Raw genomic sequence first — 12,244 nt, 5'->3', positions numbered from 1 at the left:
AACTCTTGGAGTTGGTGATGGACAGGGTGATGGACAGGCCTGGCGTGCTGTGATTCATGGGGTCGCAAAGAGTTGGACACGACTGAGCAACTGAACTGAACTGAACTCAGTGGCTAAGACTCCATGCTCCCAGTGCAGGGAGCCCAGGTTCGATCCCTGGTCAAAAACTAGATCCCACCTGCTGCATCTAAGACCCAGGGCAGCCAAATAGATAAATAAAAATAAAAGTTTTAAAAATACAAATAAAAAATTAAATGGAGCTGGGAGGTCTTTAAGGAAGTGTAACTTATGTGGGTCTCCGCCTGGATGGAAATGTGACCTTTTGAGTACTTATTGCCTTAATGAAGGCATCCAGAGTATCTGCCCAGTCTTCCAGAAACTCAAGATATTTATCAGACTCTCACCCTAAAACACTTGTCACAGCCTGTCCCTTAAGGGCATAGATTTCCTTTCTCGCTCTAGAATGTATTCTGGTGGCTTTTGTCTTTATAACCCTCTGACTCTTCCCTGGAACACTCTTTAGTTTTCACCCAAATTTGTTTCTCCAGAATTACAATTCTTAAGAACAAAATAAACTCGTTTCTTATTTGCAGCCTTCTGTGTGTGTGAGTGCTTGTTGTTGTTTGGCTGATGATAATGACACCCACTGCACAGCACAGCTGTGAGGACTCAGTAGGAGCGTGAGTGCAATGTGCTTCCGAAAGTTCCTATTAGAATCCAGACCCCTTAGCCTGGCCCTCAAAGCCCATTAGAATATACTCCCAATCTACTTTGCCAGTTTCATTTTCAAAAAGCCACCTCGTGGAACTTCTTTGGCCATTCAGAGGTTAAGATACTGTGCTTCCACTGAAGGGGGCATGGGTTCGATCCCTGGTCAGGGAGCTAAGATCTTGTATCCTTCATGGCAAAAAAAAAGGGGAGTGGGGTGGGTGGGGTGGGATTCAAAGTAGTAAGTGGCAAAGATTTCGTTTTGGAGTAAGACTGATTTGGGGGGAATCAGGATGCCAGATTATAGTGGCAATCACGCTCTCTCCTTACCCAGACTCCCTTCTGCTAGCCATGGACACCTACTGCCAGGTGGGAAGAAAGGGTGGACCCCACCTTGGAAGACAGTTCTCCTTTTGAGCAAGCTCACACCTGCCGTGCCCAGATACTGGTCCTCTCTGTCAGTTTTAGTACACCAGGCCATTCACTCAGCCCCCAGACTTACTCTAGGAAGTAAGCTCTTCTTCCTAAAAGCTCTTCTTTGCCAAATGAATGTCACAGCCCCAGAAGCCAGGTGCACCCAGCCTTCTGCAACAGTCGCGTGCCAGGTGCGGTGCTAAGCATTTGGCATGTGTTATCTCATTTCTGTCTCCAAAGAGCAGCTCCATTTTCAGATGATCAAACTGTGGCTTATAAAGTCCAGTCACCTGTCCCTGGTCATACCTAGGATGTGGCTCCAAATGCAAGCCTGCCTAAGCCCAAAGTCTGGTTGTTAACACAACTCCAGCAGCTAGGAAAACACTCTGGAGTTGCAACTCCACTGCTTGATCACAATGGGCTGCCCAGGGTGACAAAGCCCTTCTCCTACCCTCAGGGCTTGAGCCGCATTTCAAACATCCAAACCATCACTTCCTCTTTGTTTAGGGCAAGAGGCTAAACCTCAACTTCCCTTTCCTCCTGCTTAGCGTCATAAGAGATTACAACCCCACAAATCTAAAAACGGCTTTCCTGTGGCCCTGGGCTCAGTGCTTTGGATGCAGCAGCCCTGTTACTTCCACATAAGCCTTAAACAGAGTTTTAAGAGCAGTGACTACAGAGGGGGCTCCTCAGCTAAGAGTTGGATCTCCTGGCTTTTGCCCATTGACTGACTGTATGACCTTAGTGGTGTCACTCAACTCCTTGGAACCATATTTACCCGTCTGTGAAATGAGGACATGTGCTCTCTCTCTCCTCCTCACTTCGATAGTAGGTGAGAAGGTGCTTTGTAACTCAAGATTTTTTTTTTTTTGGATAATAGTAATGTTAAGTTGCTAAGTCATGGCCAGCTCTTTGTGACCCCATAGACTGCAGCATGCCAGGATTCTCTGTCCTTCACTATATACTGGAGTTAGTGATGGAGATAGCCATCAAAACTCGTATCCATGGAGTCAGGGATGCCATCCAACCATCTCACCTTCTGTCACCCCTTCTCCTGCCCTCAATTTTCCCCAGCATCAGGGTCTTTTCCAACGAATCAGCTCACAGTTGTTGCCTTCTCATTATCTGCCAGATAGTGTTAAGCACGTTTGTATGTGTTGTCTTATTTAGTTCTCAAAAATGCTATGGGTGGGCATTCTTATCTCCATTTTACAAATGAAGGAAAGAGGCTCAGAGAGTAAGGCGACTTGCTCAAGGTCAGACAGCAAGTGGTGGTACTTGAGTTCTAACCCTGAGGGTTCGACTAGAGAATCCATCCTACAAACGTGAGTGGTCCTTTGTTGCTGTTCAGTCACTCAGTCAGGTCCAAATCTTCACGACCCCATGGACTGCAGCACGCCAAGCTAACCTGTCCTTCGCTATCTCCTGGAGTTTGCTCAAACTCACATCCATTGAGTTGGTGATGCCATCCAACCATCTCATCCTCTGTCGCCCCTTTTTCTCCTGCCCTCAATCTTTCCTAGCATCAGGGTCTTTTCCAATGAGTCGGCTCATGCTGATGCTGAAGCTGAAGCTCCAGTACTTTGGCCACCTGATGTAAAGAGTCATCTTTATGAGCCATATATACGTGGCTAGTCTTGGAGACAGTTAATGCCTCTGGGTGGAAGGCGTTGGTGGAATTCAGGGTGGAGGAGGTTAGTCCTTGAGCAAAAAGGTGAGCCCTGGGGTGCAGGGTGGGGAAGAGTGTGCTAGAATGTGCTCAGGCCATCTGGATGTCTCTTTCCCCTCTCCTGGCACCACATGCCTTCCGGAGGAGACTCTGAGCAGATGCCTCAGGATGGAGGGCCAGCAGGGAGCCTGTGGCCCCTCCAATGCTTGCTCCAGACTGAGCATCCAGGGGCCGTATCCAGTCATGGTGCAGGCTCAGTTTGCCGGTCCACGGTGCCTGCTCTCTGGGAAAAGGATCTGAAGGCGGCCACTACCCTGGGCCTCTTCATCTCCCCATCTGATTTGCAAAACCCCAGGTGGCTTAGTCTTCGTTGCTGTCTCTGTAGGGCTTTGGCTTTAACAGTTTGTTTGCAGTGCTCCCTCTGGTGGCAAAAGGGCACCATAGCACCCTTCACATGGTACCACTAACAACACTTAAACCGTGTTGTAATCATTTTAACACAATCTTCAGAGTAGACCAGTGGGTTCAGTATTATTTTTACCACCTTATGAAATGCAGACTCAAAGAGGTTAAATTCTTGCTCTGTGTGATGCAGAAAGTAAGTCCAGACTTGAGCCCAACACTTTCTCTGTCTTTTCTCAAGTGACTGTCCCTACATCATGACTTCTGGTCATGAGCTGCTGCTGCTGCTAAGTTGCTTCAGTCTTGTCTGACTCTGTGCAACCCCATAGATGGCGGACCATCAGGCTCCCCCATCCCTGGGGTGCTCCAGGCAAGAACACTGGAATGGGTTGCCATTTCCTTCTCCAGTGCAAGAAAGTGAAAAGTGAAAGTGAAGTCGCTCAGTCGTGTCCGACTCTTCGCGACCCCCGGGACTGCAGCCTACCAGGCTCCTCCGTCCATGGGATTTTCCAGGCAAGAGAACTGGAGTGGGGTGCCATTTCCTTCTCCGCTGGTCATGAGCACTGGCTTGCTTATAGTAATTTCCAAGTTTGGTTCCCTTTTACTCCTCAGGCCACTAGTTCCTTTTTCTCAGACCTAAAACTCAGCCTCTGTGCCAGAAGTGGGCCTGACCAGAGGAGTTGGTGGTGATTCCTGCGGCTGGAGGCTCAGGGCCTGGAGTCAGCGCTCAGCTACCTTCACCGCCTTAACTGCAATGGTGCTTTGTCATGTCAACAGTCTTCATGCTCTCTCTGCCCTGTGTGCAAAGATGACTTCTGATTTTTAGTCAAACAATGAAGTGTAATATATACACAGAAAAGTGCACAAATTGTAAGTATATAGTTCAGTGAGTTAGCACACAGTGATAATATCCATGTAAACTCCTTACTCAGAAATAATTAGAATGTTACTATTCTCTTTGTGCCCACTCTCAGCTACTGCCACGGTGAACACTGCTATCCTGACTTCTAATACTGTAGATTAGTTACGTCTGGTTTAAACTTTGGAGGGTGGGGGAGGGGCAGTGTGGTTGGTGAGGGCCCTTCTCGCTTTGTGGAAACATGGTGGGAAAAGGTTGGGAAGCTCTGCCAGTTCCTTTCATGAGGGTCCATCCTTAGGAGTAAAACACCACCCAAAAGCCCCATCTCCTAATACCATGAGCTATGGGAATTAGGATTTTTAACATTTGAATGGGGGCAGAGGACACAGTTAGTTTGTAACACATGGCGGAAATTCACATTGTATCAAGTGAAGGAAGCAGGATGCAAAGTGGTTGTCAAGTTCTAGTACATTAAGATTGACTCATTGAAGGGTCTAACTTTAGTGGAAGCCAAAAAACAAAAGTTTAAAAAATGAATGTTTAAAGCCTAATCAGCCTAAAACCCTAGATCAAGCTTTAGTCTGACAAAATCAGATTTATTGATTTGAACTGAGGAAGGGAATTCTGGAGGAATCTTGGAATGCTGCTTTGCAAGAGAGGGGAGGGAAGCTCTTTTGCAAACTTTGGGTTCTGGCTAAAGGATTTTGGGGAGGGGCTCAGGGGAGTGGATTGCAATGGAATCCAATCAGTTCTGGATTGCAGGAGCTGGTGTAGTGGTATCACGCAAGATTCCCATTCTTGCGACCCGGGTTTTTTTCCCAGGCGGCGCATGCCATTTTGGGCTTCTCTGGTGGCTCAGAGGGTAAAGCATCTGCCTGCAATATGGGAGACCTGGGTTCAATTCCTGGGTTGGGAAGATCCCCTGGAGAAGGCAATGGTAACCCACTCCAGTACCCTGCTGGTAAAATCCCATGGACGGAGAAGCCTGGTAGGCTGCAATCCATGGGGTCACAAAGAGTCGGACATGACTGAGCAACTTCACTTTCATTTTCTGAAATGAAATTAGGAGAAGACGAGATTAAGTAAGTTGGAATTGAGTGCTATGATGAGATAAGAGGATGAGATGGTTGGATGGCATCACTGATTCAATGGCCATGAGTCTGAGCAAACTCCGAAAGATAGTGAAGGACAGGGAAGCCTGGGGTGTTGCAGTTCACGGGGTCAAAAAGAGTCAGACAAGACTTAGCAACTGAATAGTAACAATAACAATGAGGCAAGAGTGGTTTAGCAAGTGCATATCCCCAGTAATAAATGAAAATAGCTGAGCGGTTTGGAGCATCACTGGCTGCTTTTCTCTTTTTCCAGCTTGAACTGGTTTTCATTCAGGTCTGGCCAGGTTTTAACTCTTTCTTTTTTTCCCTCAATCGAAGTACAGTTGATTTACAATGCTGTGCAAATCTCCGCTGCACAGCAGTGACTCAGTTATACACACATATGCATTCTGTTTTATATATATATATTCTTTTCCATGTTTCTACTGTGGCTTATCTCAGGAGATGGATATAGTTCCTTGTGCTATATAGGACCCTGTGTGTGTGTGTGTGTGTGTGTGTGTGTGCGCGCTCAGTCGTGACAGACTCTTTGCATGCAACCCCCTGGACTGCAGTCCGCCAGGCTCCTCTGTCCATTGGATTCCCCGAGGAAGAATGCTGGAGTGGGTTGCCATTTCCTTCTCCAGGGGATTTTCCTAACCCAGGGATTGAACCCTTGTCTGCTGTGTCTTCTGCATTGGCAGGCAGATTCTTTACCACTGGCGCCACCTGGTTTCTATGCTTACCTTTTGAAATTAGATTTTTTTAAAAAATTATTTTTACTTATTTGGCTGCATAGGGTCTTAGTTGCGGCACGTGGGATCTAGTTCCCTGACCAGGGATCGAACTCAGGCCCCCTGTATAGGGAGTGCAGTCTTAGTCACTGGACCACCAGGGAATTCCCTGAAATTAGATTTTAAAAAATAATATAAATGTACGTTTGTGTTTTAACCTGTAAAGGAATTCCAGTCTAATAAGGTTCACTCTTGTGGCCAAGAAGCAGTAGCCGTGGGGTAACATCCCTAGCCAGAGCTTCCTTCCTAGGAATGGGGTCTCCCTCCAGCCTCTCCTTCAACCGAGTGTGGAGCCTGGAGACTACGTGAAACCGGATGTTGATTCTTTTGCCATGGAAACGGACGCGAATAAGGAAGTTACGTCAGAGGAAGAGGAAGTGGAGCGGCTGCGAACCCACGTGGGTCCTGCGTGTATTTTAGTTCCCCGAACCCAATCCTTTAACCTCTCTCCCTGCTTACTAGGCATGGGTCGCTCGGGGAAGTTGCCCTCCGGGGTCTCGGCCAAGTTGAAACGCTGGAAGAAAGGCCACAGCAGCGACAGCAACCCGGTCATCTGCCGCCACCGCCAGGCCGCCCGCAGCCGCTTCTTCAGCCGGCCTTCAGGTAGCTGGGTCGCGATCACGGCACAGCCGGGCGGCGGGGTTCTGGGTCGGCCTGAGTCTCGATGGATCTAAGCCGCTCTGGGGCCCAGCCACCAGACGCTTCATCTGTTAAAATGTCCAATCTCGAACCTGCTGTAAGGGCCCACCCTCCCCATTTAACAGATACGGAAATTGAGTTCACAGGAGGGAGATAACTTGGCTCGGGTACCACGAGTGTCTGCGTCTGTAATCTTGGCTCTTCACAGAGCGCTGTCGCCCTCTTCTCTTTCCCAGGCCCCTCACTGCAGCCCCCAGCCGACTCACACAAGCGAAACCATTAGCTGGAGGGTTCCCTTTCTGGGTCTGATAAGTACCGTGGGCTGCTGAGGCGGACTGCGTTCAGAATTTAGCTTCTCAGATTAGGAGCCCAGACTCTGTCGGTTTTGTTTCCTAGGGGTGATTCTTGTTTTCTTGGCCAAGGAGTTTCGAGTAGAAGTGGGGGCCTTACTGTTTATCGCTGGTTCTCAGGAAAGAGCGACTTGACAGTTGATGCGGTGAAGTTGCATAATGAGCTGCAGTCAGGGTCCCTGCGCCTGGGCAAAAGCGAAGCCCCTGAGACGGCCATGGAAGAAGAAGAAGAGGTGACGCCGGCTTTCACCGAGAAGTCTTCTGGCACCTTCCTGAGCGGCCTGTCTGACTGCACAAACGTCACCTTCAGCAAAGTGCAGCGCTTCTGGGAGTCCAACTCGGCTGCCCACAAGGAGGTAGGGGGGAGCTCAGGACAGCCTGAGGCTAGCTGGGGAGGGGGACACAACTGACTGCTATCTGCTGACAACAGGTGGAATCTCTGGGTGATGTGTCACCCTTCCTACTCTCTGTGTCCCTGACCTATTGAATCTCCTAGGGCAGGTTCCACTCTGCTTTTTCTAAGAGTATCTTCTCATCTTAAGTGTAAAGTCCCTCAGTGTATTTTCCAGACAATTTCCAAATGTCCAAAAAATATTTTGCAAACGGTTTTTCTCTTCAACTATACCTAACACAGGCCTTTTTATATAGAATGTTTTCAGAAAACATTTGTTAAATAAATTAACGCTGAATAACAGTGGTTAGAAAATGTTTTATCTAATAGGACCTAAATGTTACCTTTTTTGTTTATAATTTTAAATTATATATATTTATATTTTTTCATTGTTTAAATGAGAAGTGTCAAAACTATAAATGATAACAAAGTGAGATGAGTAGAATAAAATATGGAAGTTGGCCTCCCAGCTTGCCTTCTTTATGGTGGTTACTGTTGACAAGTCACTGTACTTTTCTAGAACAGTGCTGTCCAACAGAAATGTAATGTGAGCCACACACAGGATTTTAAGTTTTCTAGCAGCTGTGTTAAATAAAAGTAAAAAAAAAAAGATGCAGGTGAAAGTAACCTTAATTATGTATCTCTCATGTAACCTGGTATACTTCAAATATTGTCATTTCAACTTATAATCAATATTTTTAAAAGTGCTGTATTTTTACATTATACTTACTGTACTGAGTTTTCAGAATCTAGTCTGACATCTCCATTTGGATGCTAACTTTTCATTGGCAGTACTTGATTAGTATTTAAAGTTCATGAAACTTACAATTGCAAAAGTAGATTCTTATACCCAAGTAGTTCTAAATCTGTTTCCCCATAAGTATTTGCTAAAGTATTTGTTTTTAAATATAAATAATTAAGATGTTTAAAGATGCAGTTTCTCAGTCATACTAGCCAGATCTCAAGTTCTCAACAGCCTCTTATCAAATTATTAATACTATTCTAGACTTTTTTACCCAGACTTTGTCTAGGTTACTGAAAGCACCATTATATTGTATATACACTATTTTGCAACTTTTCCCCCACTGATCAGCATTTCTAAATTCATCTGTATAATTGGTCATCATTCTTTTCAGTAGTTACATAGTATTCGAATCTGCCATTATTATATGATACTACATTATTAATCCCCTGTTGATGGCTGCTTTATTGTTCCAGTTGGTTGCTGCAGTGAACACACTTGTGCACAAATGTTTGCACATTTGTGCAGGTATTTCTGTAATGGGTAGAGCACTAGAGGTGGGTTTTGGGGCAAATGTCTTCCAGTTTGCTGGGCCCTGTGATGTGTTCCCCTGGCTCAGTGCGAGGGGAACTTGTCTGCTCTGGGCTTTGTCAGGAGATTAATTCGTGATGGAGGAAGAAGAAAAGGCTACCCTGGGGTGGGATTTGATTGGAAATAGATGTCACAGATGGCTTCTCCCTTATGTGCAGATCTGTGCTGTCTTGGCTGCTGTCACAGAGGTGATTCGCTCCCAGGGTGGGAAGGAGACTGAGACGGAGTATTTTGCTGCGCTGGTGAGTGAGTGCAACTTGCTGGTGGGCACTTGGGGGAGCAGGTTCTTGAGGCTGTAGAGAGAAGACAGGGACCCCTGCATGCAGGGATAGAGAAAGACAACCTGGAACAGGTGAAAGGGCTTCAGTTACTCTCAAATGGCTTGGTAAGGCTGGTGGGATTTCCTATATGATTCTCATAAAACAAAATCCAGTCGTCTCTTTTATTTCTTTCCTAGTTGATAAAACTGGGTTACACCCGGGGGATTCTCTAATAAAATTGTTTTTAGAGTGTAGTCTGGGGGTTACCAACACCCTTTCAGGGGATTTGCTGTCGTTTAGTCTCTAGTCATGTCCGATTCTTTTGCGACCCCATGGACTGTAGCCCGCCAGGCTCCTCTGTCCATGGGATTCTCCAGGCAAGAACACTGGAGTGGGTTGCCATTTCCTTCTCCAGGGCATCTTCCCAACCCAGGGATTGAACCCACATCTCCTGCATTGCAGGCAGATTCTTTACCTCAGAGCCACTGGGGACGCCCTTTGGGGGCTTGGCTAGGTCAAAATTATTCCATAGTACTACTAGACCATCATTTACCTTTTTCTGTGTCGTGATTGTACTTGAGAGTTTTCCAGAAGTTATGTAACGTCTGAAGACATTTTAACAGCTCATGGAATTGTGCTTGCATATTCTTATGTTTAAAAAAAAATTCTCCATTTTAATTTTTCATATGATAAATATCAATAGATATAATTTTCATAAACAGAATCTCTTTGGGGAAATCCTCAATAATTTTTAAGGGTTTAAAAGTCTGAAAACCACCACTGTGGAGAAGGGGCAAACTATAGCCCATGGGCATCATCTGACCCATGGCTTGTTTTTGTATAGCCTGAGGGCTAAGGATGGATTTTACATTTTTATAAGATAGTTAAAACACACAAAGAATATGCAGCAGAGATGACATGTGGCCTGCAAAGCCTGAAATATTTATTATCTGGCTGCTCTTTGCAGAAAATGCTTTTTAACCTCTGCTCTAGAATAATGAAGTAAATTAAATAGCGATATAATGGTTTTCATCACACATCAGGCAGTGTTCTAAGTGTGATGTGTATTAATTCAGTTAAACCTCACGACAACTTAATTATCCCTGTTTTCCAAATGAGGAAACCTGAGTCACAGAAAAGTTAAGTTGCTAGTCCAGAGTCACAGTGACAGAGCTGGGATTTCAGCTTCTGACACCAGGGTTCTTAGTCCTAACCATCCCCATGGGTGCACGGGGCCCCAGTACCCCATTTGCCCAGCATGACATGCTTCCCACATTCCCACCCCGTGGCCTGGTCAGATGACAACCATGGAAGCGGTGGAGTCCACGGAGTCTCTGGCTGCTGTTGCTTACCTGCTGAACCTTGTCCTCAAGCGGTGAGTCCTGGCTCCTTGTGAGGGAAGAAGGGAGAGGGGCTGGAGGGGACGGAGTAACACAGGAATTATTAAAAAGAACAAAAAAATGCTAAGTATCCAGTGGCAGTCTCCCGGCTCAGGCTCCGGGTAGCCTGGGATGGTAACAGGACAAGAGTGTGACTGGGGTGGCTGGGCGGGGACAGCCATGACGGCCAGCGGGGCAGGAGGGATGAGGTGGAATGTTGGGCCTGCTTGTCTGGGGACCTGCAACCAGGGGACACATTGGGAAAGGACTGAGGGGAGCTTATAAGGTCCCATTGGGTCGGTAGTGGTGGAGAATATGAGGGAGGCGGGGAGCTCAGGGGCCATTGAAACGCACTGAACTGGGTGTCACGACAGGGGAGCCAGCTGAGTGACGGAGCCCGCGCTGCCCCACTCTGTCCAGCTTCTCCTCCAGACCAGCAGCCCTCGGAGACCCCTCTGGGCTTCTCACTGTCTCTGTTCTCTCCCCCACAGCGTGCCCAGCCCTGTGCTCATTAAGAAGTTCTCCGATACCTCCAAGGCCTTCGTGGATATCATGTCAGTCCAGGCCATCAGTGGCTCCACCTCTGCCCTCCGATGGGTCAGTGTCTGGGTCTGGGTGTCCCTCTGCTATCTTCCAGAGCCCACCTGATTTGGCTAAAGCTTTCACGCTTCCTGGGAGGGGTGTAGGCACTCTGTGGACCCTCAGAAAGCCCTTTGGCATTTTCCGGAGTCCCGGAGAACCCGGGCTGTCTCCCACGTGGCTGAAGCGGGTGGAGCTGAGGGTCTCTGCCTCTCCTCTCAGGTCCTCTCCTGTCTGGCCACCCTTCTGCGGAAGCAGGACCTGGAGGCCTGGAGCTTCCCTGTGACCCTGCAGGTGTACCACGGGCTGCTGAGCTTCACCGTGCACACCAAGCCCAAGGTGAGCCTGTGGGACCCCGGGCGTGGGGGGGGCGGCCACTCCCATTCCAGGAAGCCCGCTGGTGCTGGGCTGCTGAGTTGGCCCAGGGAGGTCACCTGAGTGCTGGACTCCTATCCGGAGTTTCTGCTCCTGCCTGAAGCCCTGTCTGCTCACTCCTGCAGGAGGGATGGTCACAGTCAGGCCTGTTTGAGTTTCTGCTGCCTTACTGGTCAGTGATGTATTTAGTTACAGTGGAAGGAGAGGGGGCTGGAGGGGGCTTTGGAGTCACACAGAACTGAATTGAATACTTGACTCACTGTGCTGGGACTGTGGACAAGTTACCTAATCTCTCTGAGTCTTGGTTTTTTAAGCTGTAAATAGGGATAATAAAATCAACTTTGCTGCAAGGTCATGGCGACACTCGGGAGTTTTCCTCAGACCTGGTCCAGGTCCTGGCTTGTAGCCAGTGCCCAGTAAGTGGTGCTCGGTCACGTTGCTTCCTCCTGAAATTTATAATTGGGGGGAATGTATCAGTCATAACAGTCCTGAGTCACTCCTGATGCTGAGCACTCTGCTCCCAGGCAGGCCTGTGCCTCCTTCCCTGCGAATCCCTATGGCGGTTCTCTCACTTGCTTTAGGTCTTTGCTGGAACGTCACATCACTGGAGTGACACTTACCTGATCATTGCATAAAAAAGTAACAGCCCCTGTATTATTGTCTGCAAAGTACTTTTATCTTCCAGCATACATTTCTTTACTTCCTATCTCCTGATGAGTTGCTGGTTCACTGCTGAACTGGTGACCACTCTGTATTGTTGGATGATGGCATAAACAGAGAAATCTGTGTTGTAAAGATGAGACACTGAAGCTCAAAGACTAAGTAGTTTGGTTCGCTCAAGGTTGGTTGGTGAGTTAGTAGAAGAGCAGAACCTGAAACCCAGGTTTGTCTTACTTATCAGCCCGGGAGTCCATGCAAAGGATGCCCCCAGCATGGGTATGTGATCATTGCTCATTGCTGGTGGTCGTGACAACCACCCACATTGCTGGTTGAGTGCTGAC

The 12,244-nt window shown here is 47.5% G+C and overlaps 1 protein-coding gene across 1 annotated transcript in view; it reads left to right on the top strand.

Annotated features, from left to right (window-relative positions):
• Window positions 1-6,282: 6,282 nt before the first annotated feature.
• Window positions 6,283-12,244, top strand: part of RRP12 (ribosomal RNA processing 12 homolog) — a 28,964-nt gene continuing 23,002 nt past the window's right edge. The window contains exons 1-6 of the mRNA XM_086379378.1: window positions 6,283-6,540; window positions 7,047-7,282; window positions 8,809-8,892; window positions 10,209-10,285; window positions 10,781-10,886; window positions 11,091-11,207. Coding sequence (XP_086235504.1) covers window positions 6,402-6,540; window positions 7,047-7,282; window positions 8,809-8,892; window positions 10,209-10,285; window positions 10,781-10,886; window positions 11,091-11,207 — 759 coding nt within the window. The 5' untranslated portion in view covers window positions 6,283-6,401. The remainder of the gene's footprint in view (window positions 6,541-7,046; window positions 7,283-8,808; window positions 8,893-10,208; window positions 10,286-10,780; window positions 10,887-11,090; window positions 11,208-12,244) is intronic.

This window comes from Bos grunniens, chromosome 26 (assembly GCF_055505025.1).
Source record: "Bos grunniens cultivar Pamir isolate PY7600 chromosome 26, Bosgru_T2T1.0, whole genome shotgun sequence".
Lineage (NCBI taxonomy): Eukaryota > Metazoa > Chordata > Mammalia > Artiodactyla > Bovidae > Bos > Bos grunniens.
This window is presented reverse-complemented; position numbering and strand designations above follow the sequence as displayed.